A 22,157-nucleotide genomic window follows, 5' to 3' on the forward strand; every position below is an offset into this window, starting at 1 on the left:
TCAATGTCAAAAAATGTGTCATCCCCCTTGGGAAAAACCCGGTTCCCTTGAATTACCACACTGATGGTAGTCCAGTGAACACAGAAAGCATTATAAGAGATCTGGGAACACAGATTGACAGCAACATCTCTTTTGACCACCACACTGCCACTGTGGTCAGAAAGTCCTATGTGCCACATCTCATTACTATGGGTCTTGCATCCAGGAAGAAAGAGGTCATTGTCTCCCTCTACTCTTCCCTCATTAGGCCAGTCACTGAGTACAATGCCCTATTTGGCATGTACCTCACTATGCACCTGCAACAACTGGAGAGGCTGCAAAAGTACCTCACACAGAGGATCCTAGGCCTTAAACACTTATCCTATATGGACAGACTCAAAAAGAATCCCAACTATTCTCTGTCTCATATTGCCTACTTAACAGGCCATCTCTGCTTGACTTACACAGCCATGTCTGACCCAGCTCTGTTAGAAATGCTACATCTAAAGAAATCCCAATCCTCCACACCACATGCTCCAGAGACCTCAACCTCATTACCACAATCAACAGAACATGCTGGAGGGACAAGTTCATAACCCAGAGACTGCCCATGCTAGGGAACAGACTTCCCATACATGTCAAGCAGAGCACCTCACTGGCCGTCTTCAAGAGAAATCTTGATGAGTGGATGGGAAATAGAAAATTCACCCCCAGGGATCACTCCAGTGGCTCTTCGACAGAGGCACTGGGAATTAAGGTTGTTTGTCACGATGCCAGGGTAATCCTATGGGCTAGACTTGTGAAAGCTCTAGGGCATACCGAATCTTTCGGTTTTTACCAGTTTTTGAGGTCCAAATAATGGGGCGCCACGATTCCAGAGTGGCACCCCTTAATTCCCAAATTTCCCTGCTTCTCGTTTTTTAAAAATGTTTTCCGGCTTTTTTTGGACTAACGTCATCACGCGGGGGCGGTGCACGGTGACATCAGTGCATGAGCAGCCAGTCGGAATTCGGCTGAGGGCTTGCTCTAGGCCAGAGACTATGTGAGTGGCTCCGGGACAGAAGAGAAGCATCAACACTGAGAATAAGAAGTTACGTACTTACCATAACGTTTCATGTGAGTTGTTCTTCTTGCCTTCATTATTACTGATGGGTTCGGAGCCAATCATCGGCTCCGAGTCAGCCAATTTGCAAAGCTCGAGGTCTCAAACAGCTCAAGGCCAAAGCCCTATCCCACAATGCACCACTACATTCCCCAGATCTTGTTTGCTGCCAACTAGTGTAAAACCTATCCCAGATTCCAAGGAAATCATACAGTTCAGTGTGAAAGGAAACTCCTCTGGAAAACCAAAATCACAATGGTACCTTCGACCTTCTAGACATACGGAGGGGGTAGGTGGGGGGGGTGTCATAATAATGAAGGCGAGAAGAACAACTCACATGGAACGTTATGGTAAGTACATAACTTCTTAATATGAAGTTGTTCAATCTTGCTTACATTCTTACTGATGGGTAGCATCCCCAGCACCACAATCTTGGGTGTCTCACGGGAGTACATGTTTCAGGACAGCAGACCCAAATGAAACTCTGTCCCTAGAGGTCTTGTCTGCTTTGTAATGAGATAGGAAAATATGAGGATTTTACCAGGTGGCAGCTCCAAAAATTGAATCAATAGGTAACTTGGTCAAGAAGGCTGCAGAAGTAGAAACTGCTCTTGTAGAATGAGCCTTGACTTGGTTATGTAATGAAATACCCGCTTCAGTGTAGACAAAGGAAATACAATCAGAGAGCCATCTTGACAAGGCAGTTTTGGAGACAGGTGCACCTTTTTTAGAATCTGAGGAGGAGACAAACAGCCGATCAGCCCTTCTGAGATATTTTGTCCTGTCCAAATAGACGCAAAATTGTTGGTGGACGTCAAGTTTGTGGAGCATATATTCCAACTGGTTTGAATGATTAGGAAAGAAAACAGGTAACTCAATTGTTTGCTTTAGCGTGAATTCTGAACATACTTTTGGTAGGAACGATGGATTTGTCCTAAGGGAAACCCTATCTTTAAGAAATATTAGGTAAGGTGGCCTAATGGAAAGGGCTTGCAATTCTGAAATTCTGCGTGCTGATGTCATAGCCACCAAGAAAATGGTTTTCCAAGAAAGATACTTCAGCTTACAAGAAGGGGCAGGTTCAAAGGGCGGAAGAATAATTTTGAACATGATTAGATTTCATTTCCAGGGAGAAGTAGGAGATCTGATCGGCGGTTTTAAGTGCAGCGTACTTTTCAGAAAAGCCTTAGCCAGCTTATGAGACATACCATTTTCAGATGCACCTAAATGAAAATTAGAAATAGCTGCCAGTTGGACTCGAATGGTTGCTGCTGCAGCTCTTCATTGAACAGTTTTGTTAGGAATTCCAACATATCTGAGACAGATACCAGGAAAGGGTCAATGTTATTCTGCTGTGCCCAGATGGAAAACCTTTTCCACCTACTGAGGTAAAGTTTCCTAGATGAAGATTTATGAGAAGACAAAAGGATATGCCGCACTTCTTCTGATAAATTCTGGAACCTGGCTATTCTGGGAATTGCAGCAGCCAAGCTGTCAGTTTGAGGGACTGAAGAGAGGGGTGAAAAGCTTTTGACGAGTGGGTCAACAGATCTGGTACTGGGTCCAGGATCCAAGGCTCCTCTAATAGATGAGGCTTCAGGAAGGGGAACCAAATTTGACGAGGCCAATATGGGGCAATTAAGATAAGTGTCTTGCCCAGAAAACTGGCTTTCTGCAATACTTTGGGAATTACTGGAAAGGCATATAGGAGTTCCGGAGGCCAATCGTGGACGTGTGCGTCCCTCGGGGATTGTCCCTGTTGAGGGATCAGGGCAAAGTAGTTGCTGCACTTGGTGTTTGTGGGGGTGGTAAAGAGGTCGCAGCAAGGCTGCCCCATCTCCGGAAAATCATTTCCGCTATTTCGTTCATGACAGACCACTCATGAGGTAGCAGAATAGCTCTGCTGAGTCTTTCCGCAATTACGTTGGATTTCCCCAGAATGTGTAATCAGAAAGCGCTGGGTGGACTCTGCCCATTTCCATAACCTTAGAGCCTCTCGACACAGGGGGTAAATTTGGTTCCTTTTTGTTTATGTACCAGACTACGGACATATTGTCTGACTGGATTGCAATCGTGCCTAGGGGAAGATAGTCTTGAAAGGCCTGCAACGCTAAAAGAGCCACTCTCATCTCCAGGATGTTTATATGCAAATAAGCCTCGTGAGCCTGCCAAGTACCTTGGGTTGGCCGTCCCTGATAATGCCCCCCCATCTGATCAGGGAGGCGTCCGTGGTTACTGTTGCAACTGGAGTGGGGAGAACAAATGAACAGCCCACAGTCACCGTCTCTGACATTAGCCACCACCGAAGGTCATCCATTCAAGAGTTGGTAATCAGAACAGGGTGATTCATCAGTAAGTCCTGACACATCCACTGTGTGAAAAGCAGCCACTGGAGAATGCGCATGTGAGATCTCGCAAGGGGTAGTGCAATAATTGCTGATGCCACAGTGCCGAGCAGTTTGAGAATCTGTGATGCTGGTGCCTTTCGTTTTGACAGGAGCTCCACAATTTGTTGAAGGATAATCACTCTTTTGGGAGGGAGCTTCAGGGACATGTTTACCTTGTCCAAGTCTGCTCCTATAAAGACTGTATGCTGCGATGGCAATAAAGCAGACTTTTCTGAATTTATCTTAACACCCAGCTGTAAGCATAGATCTATGGTAGTGCCCCTTGCCTGAATAAGCTGATGCCTGGTGGGGTCGGGTAAGGATCCAGTCATCCAAGTAAGGAAACACCTGCATTCCTGAATGTCTCAAGTGAGCCATGACCACTGTCATATATTTGGTGAACACTCTGGGGGGCTGTAGTGAGCCCAAAGGGCAGGGCCCGAAACTGGAAGTGACTGGCTCCCAGCCAGAAGCACAGATGATCCCTGGATGGCCTGGCCATTTTGATATGGTAATACGCATCCTGGAGATCTATAGAGCATATCCAGTTGTCCTTCCCTAAGAACGGGAGAATGGACTGAAGCGTGACCATCCGGAACTTCTTCTTTACCACATATTTGATGAGTTTGCTGAGGTCCAGAATAGGTCTCCATTCCCCTGTCTTCTCTGGTACCAAAAAGAACCTTGAGTAAGTTCCGGATACTTGCTGGTCTGCTGGGACTGGCTGGATGACTCTTTTTTGTAATAATTTCTGGACCTCTACGGATGCTACATCCCATAGACTGGGTGGAACGTCTGGGATTCCTTTTGTTGGTCTGGGCTGTGAAAGGAAGGGAATGAAATATCCTTTGGATAAAACGTTTTGTACCCAACGTCTTTTGAGATATTTAGCCAGGCACCTAAGTACAAAGACAAACGTCCCCAGACTGCTTCCAGAGCAGGACAGTCGGGCCTCCTTTCAGGAGCGCTGATAGGGTTTCCCAAGGAACTGCTCCCTGTCACCGTGTTTCTGCAGACCCCCTCTGCTGTGTGGGTGTCGTATTCCACCATTGCCTCCCCCTCAGCCCCTGGAGGAAGCTTCACCTTGTGAGTTCGGAAAGGCTCCTTGGGTCTTCTGGAACCACATTTTCCCACCCTGTTGACCTTTGGGATAAGGTCTAGTAGGAGTAGAAAAACGGACTCCAACAACAGGCAGAGTCTTACCATCTTGCTCACATCTGGTGAGGGTCTCTCTAACATTTGGTCCAAATAAGGAACAACCATCGAAAGGGGCATTCACAAACGAAGACTTAAAAGGTTCCGCAAAAGAACATAAGCGCATCCAGGAATGTCTTCGCAAAGCGATTCCTGTACCCACAGCTCTACTTGTCCCATCAGCTGTGTAAGAGCCGAGGTGCATGGACAAGTTTACGATGGAGTTGAGGGTAGCAAGCTGAGACGTCACCTTGTCTGCCATAGAGTCAGCTACTGCACCCTGGAGAGTATCTCCTAGCTCCTTGAGGAGATCTCTCTGAAGTCTTGTGAAGTGGGTTAGGTAGTTCAATGACCAAAGGGTAAAGGTCGTAGAACTGAACATACGCTTCCCGTATCTGTCCATTATTCTAGACTCTCTATTAGGAGGATGGACAGATGTATAAGTCTCCATCTCTTTTTTAGTGGCTGCCGCCACCACCGTGGCATCAGTAGGTATGGGTTTAGATAAAAAGGACTTATCTTGGGGTGCTGAAATGTACTTGTTAGGCCTTCTAGGAACAGGCTCCATAGAATCTGGTGATTCCCATGCCCTTCGAGACAAAAGATCCATCAACTCATCAAAGGGCGGAGACACCCAAGAGGTGGTGGGTCGGAACCCAAAAGCCTTCAGGAGCACCGATTTCTCCTCGGTAGGATTTAGGGGCTGCCAGTCTCCCCTCTGCTTAAGGATCTTAAGGATATCCCTGAAGGAAATATCCTCAGAGGGGGACCTTGGGACCTTTCTGATTCCTCTAAATCGGTGTCCGCGATAGATTCCTGACGGGAATCTAAATGCCTCCTCTTACATAATCTCTTCTGAGGGACCTCCTCAGTGGGAATCTCTGGGGAGGTCTTGGAAGGGCAGGATTCCCCCAAGGGGGCATCCTGAGGCTCTGGATCCGTACACTTAGGGTGAACCTGTGGTAGCGGAGAAGAAGCACGCGCTTTCCGGGAGGAGGTGGCCATATCAGAGGTTGTGGAAGTCCGAGGGGACGAAACCCCCCTCATAGCATCGAAAGCCCCACGGCTCCGATGCGAGGAAACATCTGGGTCCGAAGACACAGAAGACTCCTCCCGCAACCAGAACCGCCGGCTCCAAGCCTGAGGTAGGAGCCGAACTCATCCATGTTGAAGTCCCAAGAGGAAGAGTCGGAACCAACGAATCGGTTCAACTCAACCCCCCCCCCCGGAACAGACAGGGGAGTGTCGACTCCCAGATCCCGCCGTCAGAGCAGTGGATATCAGGGTGGTCGGTACCGACAGGACAGAAGTGAGTGTCGGTACAGACGGTTCCATCAACGACTGAATGGCCCCCTCCGTCTCCGAAGTCTTGATTCAAGTCGGAGGAGGAGCAGCAACAACAACAACAGGAGAGGACTTCAGTTCCGAAGCTGCTAGAGTCGAAACAGACAGAATTTTAGCAAGCCCCAGATCCTGTAAAAGTCTCCGCACCATTCGGTCTACATCCGAATCAGCAAGTCTGGAAGCCAGAGAGGAGACCACAGACAGAGCCGGTGACCCCAGAATCGGGGACCTCAAAGTAGGAGATACCGGTTCCAAGACTGGGGACCGGCTCCTACGAGCAACCTGAACTGTTGGTTCCGTTGACACTGGAGCCAAGACCGTAGCCTTTTTTGAAGTTTTCGGAACTGAAGAGCCCTTTGGAGCCAAACCAGATGAAGAGGCTGGAGAAAAGGGTTTTGGTTGACTGGGAGCAGAATCTATGTCTGATTGGAAAGCAGACTTAATTAAACCCGCTCCACTAGCTTACGCTTCCTTTCAGCTAGCACACTAGAGCTGAACCCATGACAAATAGCACAAACCTCCTGTAAATGTACTTCACCCAAGCAGTACACACATGTAGAGTGCCCATCTGTAAATGACATCTTCTGACTACATTTTGGGTATCCATTGAAACCAGATTTAGCCTTTTCTGACATTGTAAGGCAGAAAAGTACAATAGCTACATCCAAAGAAAAGTAAGCCTAACCGGCTAAAAGTATACCACGGCAGCTAACCTTTAAGCTGAAATAGAAAAGCCTAATAGGCTAAGGAAAACAAAACGGCCAAAAAATGGCCAAGAGCCTAACTGGCTAACAAACAAAAAATGCACAAAACTGCAAAAGCCTAACTCAACTTGGGATAGAGCAGTAACTTGAATAAACAAGGCCAAGCCCAAAACTAGAGAGAGAGGGCAAGGGCTATCCACTAACAAGGATATAAATCCGAAAAATGGATAAACAGAATAAAACACAATATTATAAATATCTAACAAATACAAAAGGAAACTTTCTTTAAAATTTTGAAGAAAATCGCAAACTTCTCTCTCCAATGGCCAACAGCTTTAGAGAACACCCGATCAGTTGCAGCGGCAAATTAGATCTGGGAAATGTAGTGGTGCATTGTGGGATAGGACTTTGGCCTTGAGCTGTTTGAGGCCTCGAGCTATGCAAATTGGTTGACTCAGAGCCGATGATCGGCTCTGAACCAGTCAGTAAGAATGAAGGCGAGATTGAGCAACTTCACATTTAGATTTATTTCCAGCCAGGTAAAGCACGTTAGTTGCTTTATGTTGGGATTTTCACTGCATTAATACCATTACCGAGATCAGCCAGATGTGCTGCAGAATGCACGCAATTTGAAACTGTGTTCACTAACTTATTTGAATTGGCTGTTTATACATTTATTGGAGGTGTCCGTGCTGGCTGCTGTTTATTTACTCACTGAAGTCCGTGCTGGCCACAGTTTATTTATTCACTGAAGTCCATGCTGGTTCTTTGCTGTTTATTTTACTCATTGAAGTCCGTTTTTTGTGTGTGTGTGTGTGTGTGTGTGTGTGTGTGTGTGTGTGTGTGTGTGTGTGTGTGTGTGTGTGTGTGTGTGAGTGACTCAGTGCTGGAATAAGACTGACCCCGCCATCCCTGGGTGAAAGGTGGTTGGAATTTTCACTTGTTATGGAGGCATTTAGCTTTCTGGCAACAAGACTAATGATTACTCAGCATAGAGAGAAGTCAGAGTTCGGTAAAATCTGGTAGATGAAATTCATGTTAATGACTAAATATATGTTATCCATTCCATGCTATAACGAACAAAAATGTGTATGGTGTGGAAACAGTGGCTTCAACACTTTAATAACAGCATATACAACATTTGTCTTAAGTTTCATTCCACTGACTAAAAGCAGGAGTCTGTCATTTTACTGACAGCAGTTTTGCAAAATGCCTAATAAATGAGACTACTCAAATGATGGGATTGTCAAAGCCATTTATTTTTGTTCTCACTCCAAAGTGAATATATTAAATCCAAGGCTGCTGTCATTAAGTAATAATGGATTATTTTAATAAAACATGGCAACATTCTTCCAAAGTTGTCTGACCTTGGACTTGGTATACTGACATTGCAGGGTGTGTTTGTAGTGATAGAAGGTGTACAGGGAAATACCTCTGTGGAAACCTTGAAACACTTTTACTGGAATTGATTGTTGTTTTGTAAACATTTATTTTTTGATTAGTAAACGTTCAACAAAGGTGCTGTGGACAGGACAAGTTGACCTGTACCCTTCACCAACACCAGTTCTGCAGGTGCAAATGCTTTGCCAGTTATTGTTGTGGAACACTACTTAGAGTAAACCCCTAAGAGCTATAAACAGTGAGCATGTAAGACACAGGGGTTAATAGTACAGATTCTGTAGCGAACGTTAGTGAAAAAAAAAAGTTAATCAGTTTCTTGTATTGTTCACACGTCTGCAATACAGAAAAATACAAAGGCAAACATTTAGCTCTCCTTTAATTAGTACTGATCTATATCTATTTAGTGCAGACAACCAGACAGATGTTGTTGGAGATCTGTTTTGTACATGCTTACATCAAGGAGCTCATTTACATGTAATTTACCAAGTCATATTTTGCTAGTATCTGAATAGGCAATGGCAGACTGAAACCTGGAAACTCATCAGTGTATATCTTATGTCTGACATCCTCTTATCATTTACAGTTATTTTCTTGTTGTGGTGTAGTGAGGAGGGTAACAATAGCCCCTGACTACAGTACCTTTTCCATGACGTGTCAGTCAGAGGACATGTCACAGAGAGTGAGGGTGTGGCAGTAGCAAGGTCATTTCTGAAGGAGGGTAGGGTAGATGTATTAAATAGTTCCATGTATTGTAATGAGTCTTGTGTGAAATGTGGTATAGGTCTGGCAACTGTCACTCTGCATACATTCACTCAGTAACAATCGGTGTGCATTTTTTGTAATATTCAAAACAGATTGATGCATACAAAAAATATTCAAAACAGATTGATGCATACAAAAAAACTTTCTGTCATTCCTAGTAGAATAGTCACAATTCTTGATCACCTTGTACTAGGTTTAAGTTTAATGTCAGGGATAGTAATTACTACAACAATGCTTCATAACAGCAGAATTATGAAGCATTATATTTTCAATGATCTGCAAACAGTATAATGATAATAAATAGTGAAGCATGCAACTTGGATGTTATATAGCTGCCTATAAAATAAAAAGTAAGTGTTATTCTGCTATCTTTATATGAACAGAAATTCAGGCTATGGGCAGTGCCATTGTAAAGAGCACTTGTTTCCAGGCATCAGTACACGAGTTCATCACTTGAGGACTGAGGATATAGGAATGGTAATGAAGGAAGCCAGACAATACACATTAACAATTATAGAAATGCATGGTATAGAAAAAAGCAGGTGCTGTTAGCATTCAAAAACACACACACAAATTCAATGTCCCAGTTAGGGTACCAATTGTAAATCCAAAATACACAAATGGAAACAAGAGTATACTATCTACCACTGTTTTGTAGAGTGGCCAGACCAATTGTACATACCTCAGCAGACTTTCAGAATATCTCTTTTTATCTTCTGTTTTTTTTTCTTCTATCCTTTGTAGAACTTTTTCTTTTGTGGTAAACTGATGAGCCAAAAATATTTCCAGGTGTTCAGAAAATACATGCAGATGCAAAACTTTACATTGTTTTTAAGTTTAAAAGTGAATTAAGATTAATATTTAGAAACTTGTCTTGCTTCTGCCCTTTCTTCCCTTGCCTACTGGACAAATCAATTACTGTGTTCATTTGAAATCAAGGATTGAGTACAATTCTTCTACTGAAGTCAGTTTGTCCATACTACCATTCAGAGAATTCAAATTGATATAAGAAAAAAAGGGCTCCAGTAGATGGATTGCTGATACTGTACTGTGTTATCATTTTAAAGGGGGTGGGGACACTGCAGTAATGTCCTCCTTTGGTGGAGATGCCTATTAACTATGAACCTGTTATCAGTTTGCCATCCATTCCCTAATGAAATATTACTAGCTTATCATTTTTTTAATGTAACATAGGCAATTTATTCAAGGGAAACAGGCACTTTGCTTGTAGACGTAACAATGAAATATAAAGTTGTTTGCTAGCAGATGACTTTTACTTCTGCAGAGATTGTGCATATTTACTGATACTGGTGGTTTGTAGAAGTTTGAGTAGACTTTTAAGATGGAAATGTTCTGAATTGGGCAGCTTTGTCATTAGTTCATGCATTTTGTCTCATTGCTTACTGGAAAAATGTTCAAACAATACATTTAAAACATGCTCTAACTAGTGTGCTGTATTATACAAAGAATACAATTTAATAAAGTCAGGAAGGTGTATCAAAGAACACATGAATGTTTCTTGTTTTGTGTGCAAGGGGTCTATGATTTGATAACAGCCCAAGGGTAATCTTTATACACCACTGCCCAGATGCATTTTTCTCTGGATGTGAGTTTCAATGCTGTTTCAATGAATGTGAGTTTCAAGGGCAGAGAAGTTTTAATGCCAAGTCTATTTTCATTGTGAGACTGTATTGCTTTGTTTAGCATATGTCTATTAGTGTTTGTGCTATAAAATGTAAAATAAAATCCAAATAATCACTGTAGAAGTAAAGCAGTATGCACATTAGTGTTTATGGTAAATGGGGTGAAATAGCCAGGTAATGGGACACTGGAATGGCTGAAGGGGGACTCTGGGGCCATATGCTGGTTGTCTGCTCTTCAGTTTGCATTTCAAAGTTGGTATTCCACAATTCCACTGGAGTGGGCTGGATTACATAATTATGTATGCAAATTTTATGTTAACCAGCGTACAGATTTGTACCTATTTTCCATAGGCCTTTGTCCAGACTTTTGATGTTTCTGGATTGAGAGGTATGCTTCAGGGCCATTAGCCTAGTACACAACTATGAAACTATGGATATCAAAGCTGGATCAGCAGTTGGATTCTAATATAGGTACTTACAGGAATCCACAACCCTGTTAAAATGGTCCTTCCTGGGGACAGGGGGTGAGCATCAGGCTCCAAAGATACATTGGGAAAAGCATCCTCCAACGTTTCAATTACTGGAGGAATACCTAAAGGTTTTGGCTCTGGTAAATCCAAAATATTCCTGTACCTTTTTTGGGCATCACTGTAATCCTTAGACCCACACACACACAGAGGCGCACAGACAGACACACATTTGATGAAATCCTTCACAACACTGATGGTGTTTTTCCAAGCAAGAAATCCTCTAATTGGGAGGAAGAAGATAGGGTGTCCTCAGTGTATGTCTCATAGGAAAGCTACAAGGTCATCTGGTCCAAATAGGTCAGTTCATCTGCCTCAGAGTTAGAAGAGTCTCATTCCTTGGGCGGGGATTATTTGACTTTTCTTATCATGGTAGGGAACAAGTGAGAATATTGGTTGCTCAAATGAAGGCTGCAGTTTCCTGACAAACAGAACAAAGTGATGATCCAAGCTTCATCAGGTCTTGTGAAAGGACTGGGGGGTGGGGGAAATAGGAGGAGGACCTGCTCAATTCAAACTGAGGTAAAAGGCAGATGTCCAAAACTTAGATGCTTTGGCCATGCATTTGGGAGAGAAAGAGCTGCTTTTTTGGTTTCCAGTCACAGGAAAACACGGATGACTTCCATTTTAGAATTGCAAATGTCCATGTGTACCAGAACCCAGGGAATGTTGCCCTCTCTATCTGTCTCCGTTATCAAGATAGACATTCAAACTAGATGCCCGCAGAGATATGTCCAGTGCTCAGGATTTCCACTTAGGATGAAGTGTTGTCATCAGTGTGTGTGATCACCTCCTTAGGGTCACAGTAGAGTTGGGGGTGTCTAACAAAATTACCTCACTGGACCCCACACCACTGAGTCTAGGGTGGCCCTCAGACTCAATGAATAATACCAATGGCTGCCCAGGATTCCTTCTGTCTTGGGCATTTCACATTTCATTTTTTTTTTTTTTTTGGATCAGGGAGCCTGCAGATGACTTGGTTAATGCTACTGTGGCCCTGGAAAAAGAATGCATCTTTTTCTGGGTCAAACAGTCCTTGAGAGGTTTGGCTCCTCACTTAATGGTCTTCTAGTTAAACCTAGCATGAGGAGGACAGGAGGCAATGTTATATGTTGCCCTTAAGCAGAACAACTGATCATGTTATGTTTTCAGCATGATCTGCTTCCAGTAAGTAATGCAGTTATATACTTTAGAAATGGACATCTACAGCCCTGGTGCACAAAATCTTCCTAACTATAAATGAACATACAAAACAAAAAAAAAACCTACAAAAAATATAAGATTTTTCACTATGAGGTGCCTATCTCTACACTGGAAGCCAGGTCAAACAGACTTTGATGATGCTTAGCATGTTTTTTGGTGTGGAGAGAAAAATAGAGTACAGAAAGCAAAGGAACGACACAGGAAGAACATGTACACTCCAGAATGACAGAAGCAAAACATCAGAAATGAAACCCAGGCACTTGAGCCTTACTTAAATCATTTCCCATGCTTAGTACCCCATTACTCAGCTCATACATGCAGATAAAACCTTTTAGATTACTACTGTACGCATTGCTTCTTTATTTGTCAAGAAGGGAAAACACAGGTTTGTACTCCTCTGCAATTTGAAGGTGAAATTTTGTAGAAAAAAAGATTACACATACAGAATGTACAGCTTAGAGACAACTAGGTCAAAAAAAGGGCAGATGAAATCTCATGAAATGTAATTTTTCCAGAATCCTTGCTTTGCTTCACAATTTACCATGCTTCAAGAAGCCACTGTACATCACCTCCAACTACAGCTGCAGATAAAGCAGTTTAAAATGGCTCTTCATTATCCATACAATACATGTGATATCTGTCTTAGAAAGGAAACGGCCACACAGTTTATACATAGCTAAGAAATTGCTGTCCATACATCCTCCACAGAAACAATAGCAGAACATGACAAATATGTCAGATTACACAGTCCTCCATGCTAGGCTATACATATATGCACCAAGTTTACTTCTCAAAGCATGCAATAATTTCACCCCCCCCAATTCTATATACCAAGTACAAAATTGCACAATCCCTGAGAAAAGGGAATATTCCCCTATCCAGGGATTGTCGATTTTGCCTACCTGTCATCTATCTGTATTAGTCAACCAAATGCAGTTGATTAAACAGATGTCGATCAAACTCTGTCAAGCAAACCAACAGAACCTATATACACACACATTCATGTGTGTGTGTATCTATCTATCTATATATATATATATATCTATATATATATATATATATATATACACATATATATATATATATAATATTATATATATATATATATATATATACACACACACACACGCATATATATATATATATATATATATATATATATATATATATATTATACACACACATACATATACACGGACGCACATATATATATATATATATATATATATATATATTATATACACATACTTTCTATAAAATATCTAAAATTATTTATTTTACTTTACATATTTTATTTCCATTTGTTGAGTGCTAATTTCTGACTGGACAAAATAACACCTTTTTCAAAACAGACCAATGGAGGAAAGGTCCACTCAAAATCATACATTAATACAAAGAGTAACATCTCTAAAAAAAAAACTCCACCAAATAATGAACAACCAGAAATATGACAATCTACAATACACAAATTTCTGAACATACAAAATAAATCCATCTTTTTATCAATGTTGTTTTTCTTTCGGCTTTTCCCGGTTAGAAGTCGCCACAGTGGAACTCCGGTCCGCTAATGATTGGCAGTCGATTTTTACGGTGCAGAGGTGCCAGCCCGACACCCAACCTTCAACGAAGGCACACCCATTCAATAATATCATTTAAAGAAAGGCTTAAATTTAAGCTTGACTTAATACACACCTTTGTTTACATATTAATAAAGTGATGGTACAGCAATTTGTTGGACTATTTTTTTTTTTTGTTCTAGGATATAAAACAATTTTCTTCCATTAATACACATCTGCACATCTTTTGGAACAACAAAATAATTCCACTCAAGCCCATTTTTCTGAACTTCTGTCTTTTGCAAAGGCATCCATCTACAGTCAATATATTTCTGAAACACCTAAGGGGGAAAAACACTTCTTCCCATTTTTCTGCTTTAGGGAAAAAAAATTCACAATACCTTGCCACATTACTTCCTTAGTAGGACACTTAAAAGTACAAGTACATATACTACACGATTCTAATGCTGAACAACTGTGAATTATTTTGTTTAGAACACCATGCCAGCTAACAACTTGGTCAATCCCCAGTGCCACAGTCTAAACTGGCTCTAACTGACTCGGTGAACAGAACTGCAGGGATGAACCTGAAAATTTGAAACCTACAGTCCAGACTGGGGCTGTACTTTCATCCTTTGGGTGACAGGTTAAATATAGGTCCATTCTGCCTGAATTGGGTGGATGAAAAAGATTCCATGACATCTGTCAAAAAAACAGTTAGGAGAAATTCCTTGGTGACATGAACAAATTTCCCCTAGTCTGTATGAATACCACCTCAGATCTCCCCTGAAGAGAGCATACAGGCTTAGCGGGACTAAACCAGTTGTGAAAATTTATCAGGTACAACAGAAAAACCTCTGCCACATTTCTAAGGACTCTGGGATCACAAGACAGAATTTTAATAGAAAGCCAACTTTCAAGCTTCCACAAAATGTTTGCTTACAAAAAAATGTAAATGAAATCAAAATGAAAATCACTTACCCTCCTGTACCAACAGGTCGTTTCTGATGATTTTTGGATTCATAATATCGATGCAGTACACTTCCACACCTGTTTTTCAAATAACAAGTCTCAATTTCAATGTAACTTTCCAAGTAAGTTATAAAAATGGATTTAATGAGTTTCGACAGAAAAGTCTGTTTGTCTGTGCCAAGGTTAAACTCAGTCAGTTTGCTGGATAAATTTGTCGTCCTGCAGTTTGCATTTAAAAAAAAAAAAAAAAAAAGAAAAAAAAGAAACATGTTTTTGCCTATTAGTAAACAGTAAATCAAGTGTTCATCTTTTTTGTACTACAAAATGCATAAAACAAAACATGTCTGGAATTTCAGCTTATATTTCTTAAGGGTGCTCAGATATGCAGCAGTTAATCCCAAGTTTTGAGGTGTACCAGTTTCTGTTTCTTTTCTTAGTCTCTGCATCAGTCTGTCACATTTACTCCTAAAATAAATAACGGATATGTTGCAATCAGTTAAAGTAATAAGTGGACCCCTTTTGATGGTGCCACTGACTGAGTTCACCCTCTCCACTAATTACAGTCTGGCAGTTTCCTCAGAATTTTCCATGCTCAGATGTACACACTTCATGCCATCATGCGTTTAGCATCAAGGTCTAACTACATAAGCATACCCAAATGCTGATTCAGTTAGTTAACCCCCAACAAACCGTAAGCACATTTCCTGTAAGTCAAGGTGTAACAATGGTGTTACCCACACTACTAACAAGTCACGTGCCAAGTACATAAATATCTGACATGGGAAACTCTGGCAACCTATGATAGATGGAAGCCATCTAATAGACGATGGAAAGAATACATTTGGAACCCATCAGTGACACACCACTTGCACACCAACTGATACAGTAAATCTGTTGCTGCTAATATTGGGTATCGTTCTTGATAGGACTGGCAGTTAGAATTTCCATGTAATAAGCCAAACGTGGAAGAAGTAGAGAGGACAGCCTAAGGACCAATGTTCAGAAGGCTGAATCCTGATGTACAGGCATTCCAAAAGAAGCCCGTCTCCTGAAGATTTTGTCAAGACAACAATGCTTGGTGAAGGTATACACTAAACATTAAGAAGCTGCAGCCCAGTTATGTGTAGTAGAAGCATTCCTGAAGCAAATAGTTGAAGTAGCCATGTTCATGACCATGACCTCAGCATGTTCTAATGTACAGTTACAGCCAGGTGATAGCATAAACTGATGCAGCTGGCAATCTATCTTTAAACTGCCTGCCTGGCAATGCTGAACTGTACCCCTTCCTACAGTTCTATAAATAGAGGTCTACCTGGCTGTAATAACAATCAAGACTGATGCCCCAACGGCAGGACTGCTCCAGGACTAAAAGTTCCCAAAGTTGCAAACTATCCCTTGCCATCCCACAATGTACAACTGACTATGGCTTCTTTTTGGTTTTAGGTCAAATCTCAAAGGAACTAAACAGCACAAGATTGGGGCGGGGGTATTGCAGATCCAAAGTAATACTAAGCACCCTTAACATTTTGACCTAGTAATGAAAAGGCCCATGTGTACAATCAATATGTTCAGAGTACTTAGCTTATTATCCTGGATGGCCACTCTGTGGGAACACAGAGTTAATTATGATTGTCAAAAAGAAGACTTGGACCTTGGAAATAACATCCAGTTGCAATGTTTTGTAAACTAGTTTTGTAATAAACAAGCAGCAGTAGAAAAATGTCATCTAAGGCAGTGCTATGGAAAATGCTGTTGGATGGGCAAAACCTCTGGTAGAATATACCTTAACAGCACACTGCAAAGCTATGGGACTTCTTTAGAACAGCAAAAGGAAATTAACTGACAAGCCAGCAAGAAAAGAGACTCCATCAATCTTTTCTTACCCTCAGGGCCTTTTGCAAAAGAGAAAATGTAGGTCATCTTTGCATACAAGTTCTAGCTACAAAGTATGTCAACCGTCTGCGTTTATTCAAACAGTAAAGAGGATTCCCCCTCCTTGATTTTCAAAGGAAGGGAAAATGGCAAATTAATTAAAATTGACTAACTCAAATAAGACTCAACAAATGCCTTAGGCAAGAAGAGATTATCAGAAGTATTAGGTGAGCATTTTTTTAGCTGGGATACAGGACCTGAATTGCCTAGACATAGTAAAGACCCCACTTCCATTTCTTTTATCTCTGTTACAATATTCACTACTTCAAATACAGTTGGTTTAGACTCACAATTTCCATTTTTAGTAATTGCATTTTTGGCAGCCACCAAACTAAAAGTAACAAAGGCCTTACTATGTCCAGGCAATTTAGATCATGTATCCCAACTCAAAAAATAATTACCTTATTTACACCAATTTGCTCACCAAATATTTCTGACAGGTGTACTCTGTAGGGAATTTTTAAGTCTGCCAACTCATTATCCTCCCAAAACATATGCTCCCCATTACCTTGTTCTTCCCTATCACACCTCCAACATTTGCCATCGATCTGAGGAAAAAATCTTTGGAGTGTGTTTGAGGTACAAAAATATCCATGCAAACACGTCCAGACAAAAATCCTAAATCTTCTAGACTTTGTTGCATATTTGGGAGTCATACTTATGTCCTCCCATTGTTTCCTTGTGAATTGTTTACCCAATCTCTCTTACCAATCTTTTCTAACTTCCTGTGATTGATTCCTATAGCTATCATGTAATATTTTACATGCCCTACTAATTATCCATTTTTTTAACAGCAGCATCTGTTCTAGATTCAATTGAAAACTCTACCAGAGCAGGTCTTTCACTTTGGGTTCCTTTTTCCCTTTTCTCTTTGCCTATACTCTGATACCAATTCCTGAAAGGGAAGACAGTCTCTAGCCTGCAGCCCAAATGTCTTCTTGGCCCCTTCCCACTCCATTACCTCTCTCTCTCTCGTTATTTCCTCCCAGTCCCTTGGTTCCTTTGCCAGTTCCCACAGTAAATTTCAGCCCACTCTTGCCTATTCCCTATACCCATAACTGCATTCATCCCTACTGGCAGAAACTCCTTCCTTCATTCTCATATTGGCTTGGTTCTTTGAATACTTTCTACTATTTTACAAATATGATATTCTGTTATGGCATTTATTCTCCTTAAGGATATGCATCCAAAATCCTACTCTCTACTTATTTCTTAAATGTTCTTCCATTCTTCATCATCCTTTTCCACTATGAATTATAGCTTTCTGTTAGCATTACCTCTATGAGCCTTAACTGTGTAGCTCTAAAACATCCCTTTAAATCAGGTAATCCAAACTACCTTGTTCTGCTTGAAGGATCAGCTTATCCCACTTGACCTTTGCCCTCTTCCCCTCCCAGATAAAATCCTTTTACTCTTTATTACTGAAGTACAACTTTTCCTCAGGTTGATACAAATATGCCTGATCTACATATAAAACTAAAGGGACTAAAACATTTCACTGTTTGTACTTTGCTATCTGTATCCATAAACAAGAGCTTCCAGCTTCTCAATTTTTGTTTTATCTTTTGTTTAGCCTCTTTCCACATATCCTTAACTGCCATAACAGGATCCTTTTTAACCCAAACTCCTAAATACTTCATATTACAGCATCTCCATAAATATGGGTACTGTTGAACCTACTCAAGTGCGGGTACATGACTTATGGCTACAGCCTTTGTTTTATCTTCATTAATTTTATATCTTGAAAGACTAGCAACTGTCTCAAAATGTTTCACAACACTAAAATGTCCTCTTTTAGATTGATCAAGTACAAAGTATTATTATATAATGCCAACTTTTCTTGATTACCATACCAATTATATTCTTGAGTTTCTGATTTCCTTGTTCTTTGTCAATGGCTCAAAATATAAAGCACAGAACAAAGGGGAAAGCAGACACACTTGCCTGGTTCCTCTGTCTAAACAATTTATTGGAGAGGAACCCTCACACTTTAATTCTTGCTTCCAATCCTTTATTAATCTTCCTAATAAACCTTGTTATTGTTTCGGAGAATGGAAATGCTTCCACTGCCCTTCTCATACAGCTTACTCTGACAAATGCTTACTTCTGCATCAAGGCCTACCAACATCAGTATTTTCTTACATTCTGCTTCTGTCTGGATCATTAACATTCTATTAATTTTATTTTACATTTGTTTACCGGGAAAGTCCGACTGGGCTGTGCCCATTTTCAGCAGAGGCCTGGGGCGAAAAGCTCCACAAAAAGTGACAGTACATACAACATTAGTAAAAAGAAGGTATGTACCTACCATAACGTTCCATGTTAGTTGTCTTCGTCTTGCCTTCTTGCTTGTTGGGATCGGAGCCGACCCTCAGCTCTGACTCGGCCATCTTCTATAGCTTGAGAGCTGTTTACTGGCTCGAGGCTACCCCTTATCCCATGATGCCTAGCGCTAGCTACCCAGATCTCATTTGTAATCGCTAACTCCAGACATATCAAGAATAATCTGACCAAACTAACAAGTTGGGCATATCTGTTATACTCTTTAAATCAGTAGAGGAAGCCAACCAGAAAATACTCAGCTGGTGAAATCTAAATTCCTCTCGGTCCAATAGGACAGGGGGATGGAGGGGGGGACGCAAGAAAGAAGGCCAGATGAAGACAACTAACATGGAACGTTATGGTAGGTACATAACTTCTTTATGTTGAGCTGTCTATCTCGCCTTCGTTTCTTGCTTGTTGAGACAGCGTCCCTAGCACCTATGATCCTGAGTGGCTCACTGGAACAGATTCTTCAGAACAGTGGAACCAAAGTTAGCTCTGTTCCTGGAGGTCATATCTAACTTGTAATGGGAAATAAAGATATGAGGAGTTGCCCATGTAGCTGCGGCACAAATGGAGTCCATGGGTAACCTAGATTGGAAGGCTACAGAAGTAGCTAAAGCCCTAGTAGAATGTCCTTTCAGTTTGGCAGCCAATTCTTTGTTTCTTAGTTGATAAATGAAGGTGACAATGTGAGACAACCACCTAGACAGGGTCACTTTGGAAACTGGGAGACCTTGTTTACCCATAGCATAGGAGAGGAAGAGTTGATCCGACTTCCTTATATCCTTAGTTCTGTGCAGGTAAAAAAGCAATTATCTATGCACGTCCAAAAGGTGCAACTTGTGTTCTGCCTTGTTGGTGTAGTTAGGGAAGAACACTGGAAGGTCTATGGATTGGTTTAGATTATTTTCTTAACACACTTTAGGAAGGAAGGATGGATTAGTTCTCAGTGTTACCCTATCCTTGTGAAAAACTAAGTATGGAAAATGAACGCTTAGTGCTTGAAGTTCCGATACACGCTTGGCTGAAGTAATAGCTACCAGAAAAAGAGTTTTCCAAGATAGAAACTTAAAGGAGCATGAAGCCGCAGGTTCAAAAGGGGGCATAATCAAGGAGGTTAATACCAAATTAAGGTCCCAAGGAGGAGGGGGATCTCTCACTGGGGGCCTAAGGAGAGTAGTCCCTCTAAGAAAGGCTTTACACAGCTTATGAGACATGATATTTAGATTAGCAAAGCCAACATGGTAGTTCACAATGGCTGCTAGTTGAACCCTGATCATGGCAGAAGCGGACCCAGAGTGAAAAAGCTCAGTTAGGAATTCTAAGATCTCGTGAACTGGGGCTGAAAAGGGATCTATGTTCCTAGCCTCTGCCCAATAAGAGAAGCGTTTCCATTTACTAGCATACGTTTTCCTAGTATGCTGATTTGTGACAGGATACAATAATATCACGCACAGCTGGGGAAATGCTGGGAAGCCTTGCTAGGGGTGGAATTGGATCAATCAAGCTGTGAGCTGGAGGGTCTGGAGGGATCGATGCAGCTCTTCTGATTGATGTATCAGCATGTCTGGAATAGGATCCAGGGCTGCTCGAGGAGATAACAGTGCAGGAATGGAAAAGTACAGTTTTGTACCTACCATAAATGTAGATGTTCGAAGATCCACATTGCTGCAGTCCTTACACTTGGGGTATAGCGCTGTCCTCGGTCGGCCCGAATACCAAAGTATATGGCTGACGCCGGTCATGGCGCATTAAACTGACGCCAGGACGTCAGGGTATAAATGCGCATGACCGACGTCATATCCTCAGTCTTTTCTTGCCCCAGATGTCAGAAGACCCTAAACAGGGTAAAATCAAAAAATTACCAAACACTAAACACCCCCACACCCAAACTATGTACAACTTCTAACAATTATCTAATAAAGTACTAACCTAACCACACAACCACCCCTAAACACAGAGGGGACGGAGGGAGGGTAAATTGGACTGCAGCAATGTGGATCTTCGAACATCTACATTTATGGTAGGTACAAAACTGTACTATGTTCTTCATCTCACATTGCTGCAGTCCTTACACTTGGGTAGATTCCCAAAGCAGAGGTAAGGGAGGATGGCAAATCAAATAGAAGCAGGAGCTGTCAAAATGCCCTGTAGAATAGCAGTGGCAAACCCAGCCCTAGATTTAGAGTAGAGGGAAGGTGGTAGTGCTTAGAGAAAGTATGTACTGAACTCCAAGTAGCTGCCTCCAAAATGTCCTTAGTTGACACTCCCCTTAGAAAGGCTGTAGAGGTGGCAGTAGCCCTAGTGGAATGAGGTCTGATCCCTGTTGGGATCTGCTTGCCATGCTGAGAATAACAAAAGAAATGCAAAACCCAATCCATTTAGAAAGAGTTTGCTTTGACACAGGCTTGCCCTGAGTACCTAAAGCAAAAGAAACAAACAACTGTTGCGACTGCCTGAAACCCTTAGTCCTATCTAAGTAGTAGCGTAACTGTCTGTGCACGTCCAAAGTATGCAAGATCTTTTCCCCTGTTTTGGGGGTCTGCATAAAAGGTAGGTAAATGAATAGACTGGTTTAAGGACACACTTGAGACCACCTTAGGCATAAAGGAAGGGTTAGTGCGTAAAGATACCCTATCCTAATGGAAGATCAAGAAAGGCTCAACAGCCATAAGGGCCTGCAATTCAGAAACCCTTCTTGCAGAGGTAATGGCCAACAAAAAAGCAGTCTTCCATGACAAATATTTTAACTCAGCCGTAGCTGCAGGCTCAAAAGGTGGCAGAGTGAGCTTTTCCAACACATAATTGAGGTCCCAAGCTGGAGTAGGAGCTCTTCGTGGAGGTCTTATGTTCTCTGCCCCTCTGAGAAATTGCTTGAACAACGAATGAGAAAACAAAGGTGGATCACAGTCATAGTGAGCTGAAATTGCTGCAGCATGAATTTTAATGGAAGAGAAGGACAAACCCTTGTCCAATAACTCAGTAAGATATAGAAGAGCCACACTTAAGTCAGGCTCAGAAACATCCACACCCTTTGCTGCACTCCAAAGCAAAAATCTCTTCCACTTGTCCGCATACACTTTCCTTGTACTAGGTCTCCTAGCTTCCATAATCACATTCAAAACT

General features: G+C 41.6%; 1 protein-coding gene across 1 annotated transcript in view; it reads right to left on the reverse strand.

Moving 5' to 3' along the window:
* EXOC5 (exocyst complex component 5) overlaps positions 1-22,157 on the reverse strand; it is a gene marked incomplete in the record, with an annotated part of 1,512,951 nt that overhangs the window by 869,764 nt on the left and 621,030 nt on the right. The window contains 1 exon segment of the mRNA XM_044074439.1: positions 14,784-14,993. Within this exon segment, the coding sequence (XP_043930374.1) occupies positions 14,784-14,993 (210 nt within the window).

The sequence above is a fragment of the Protopterus annectens genome, chromosome 6.part0 (assembly GCF_019279795.1).
Source record: "Protopterus annectens isolate FY-2018-M chromosome 6.part0, PAN1.0, whole genome shotgun sequence".
Taxonomy (NCBI): Eukaryota; Metazoa; Chordata; order Ceratodontiformes; family Protopteridae; genus Protopterus; species Protopterus annectens.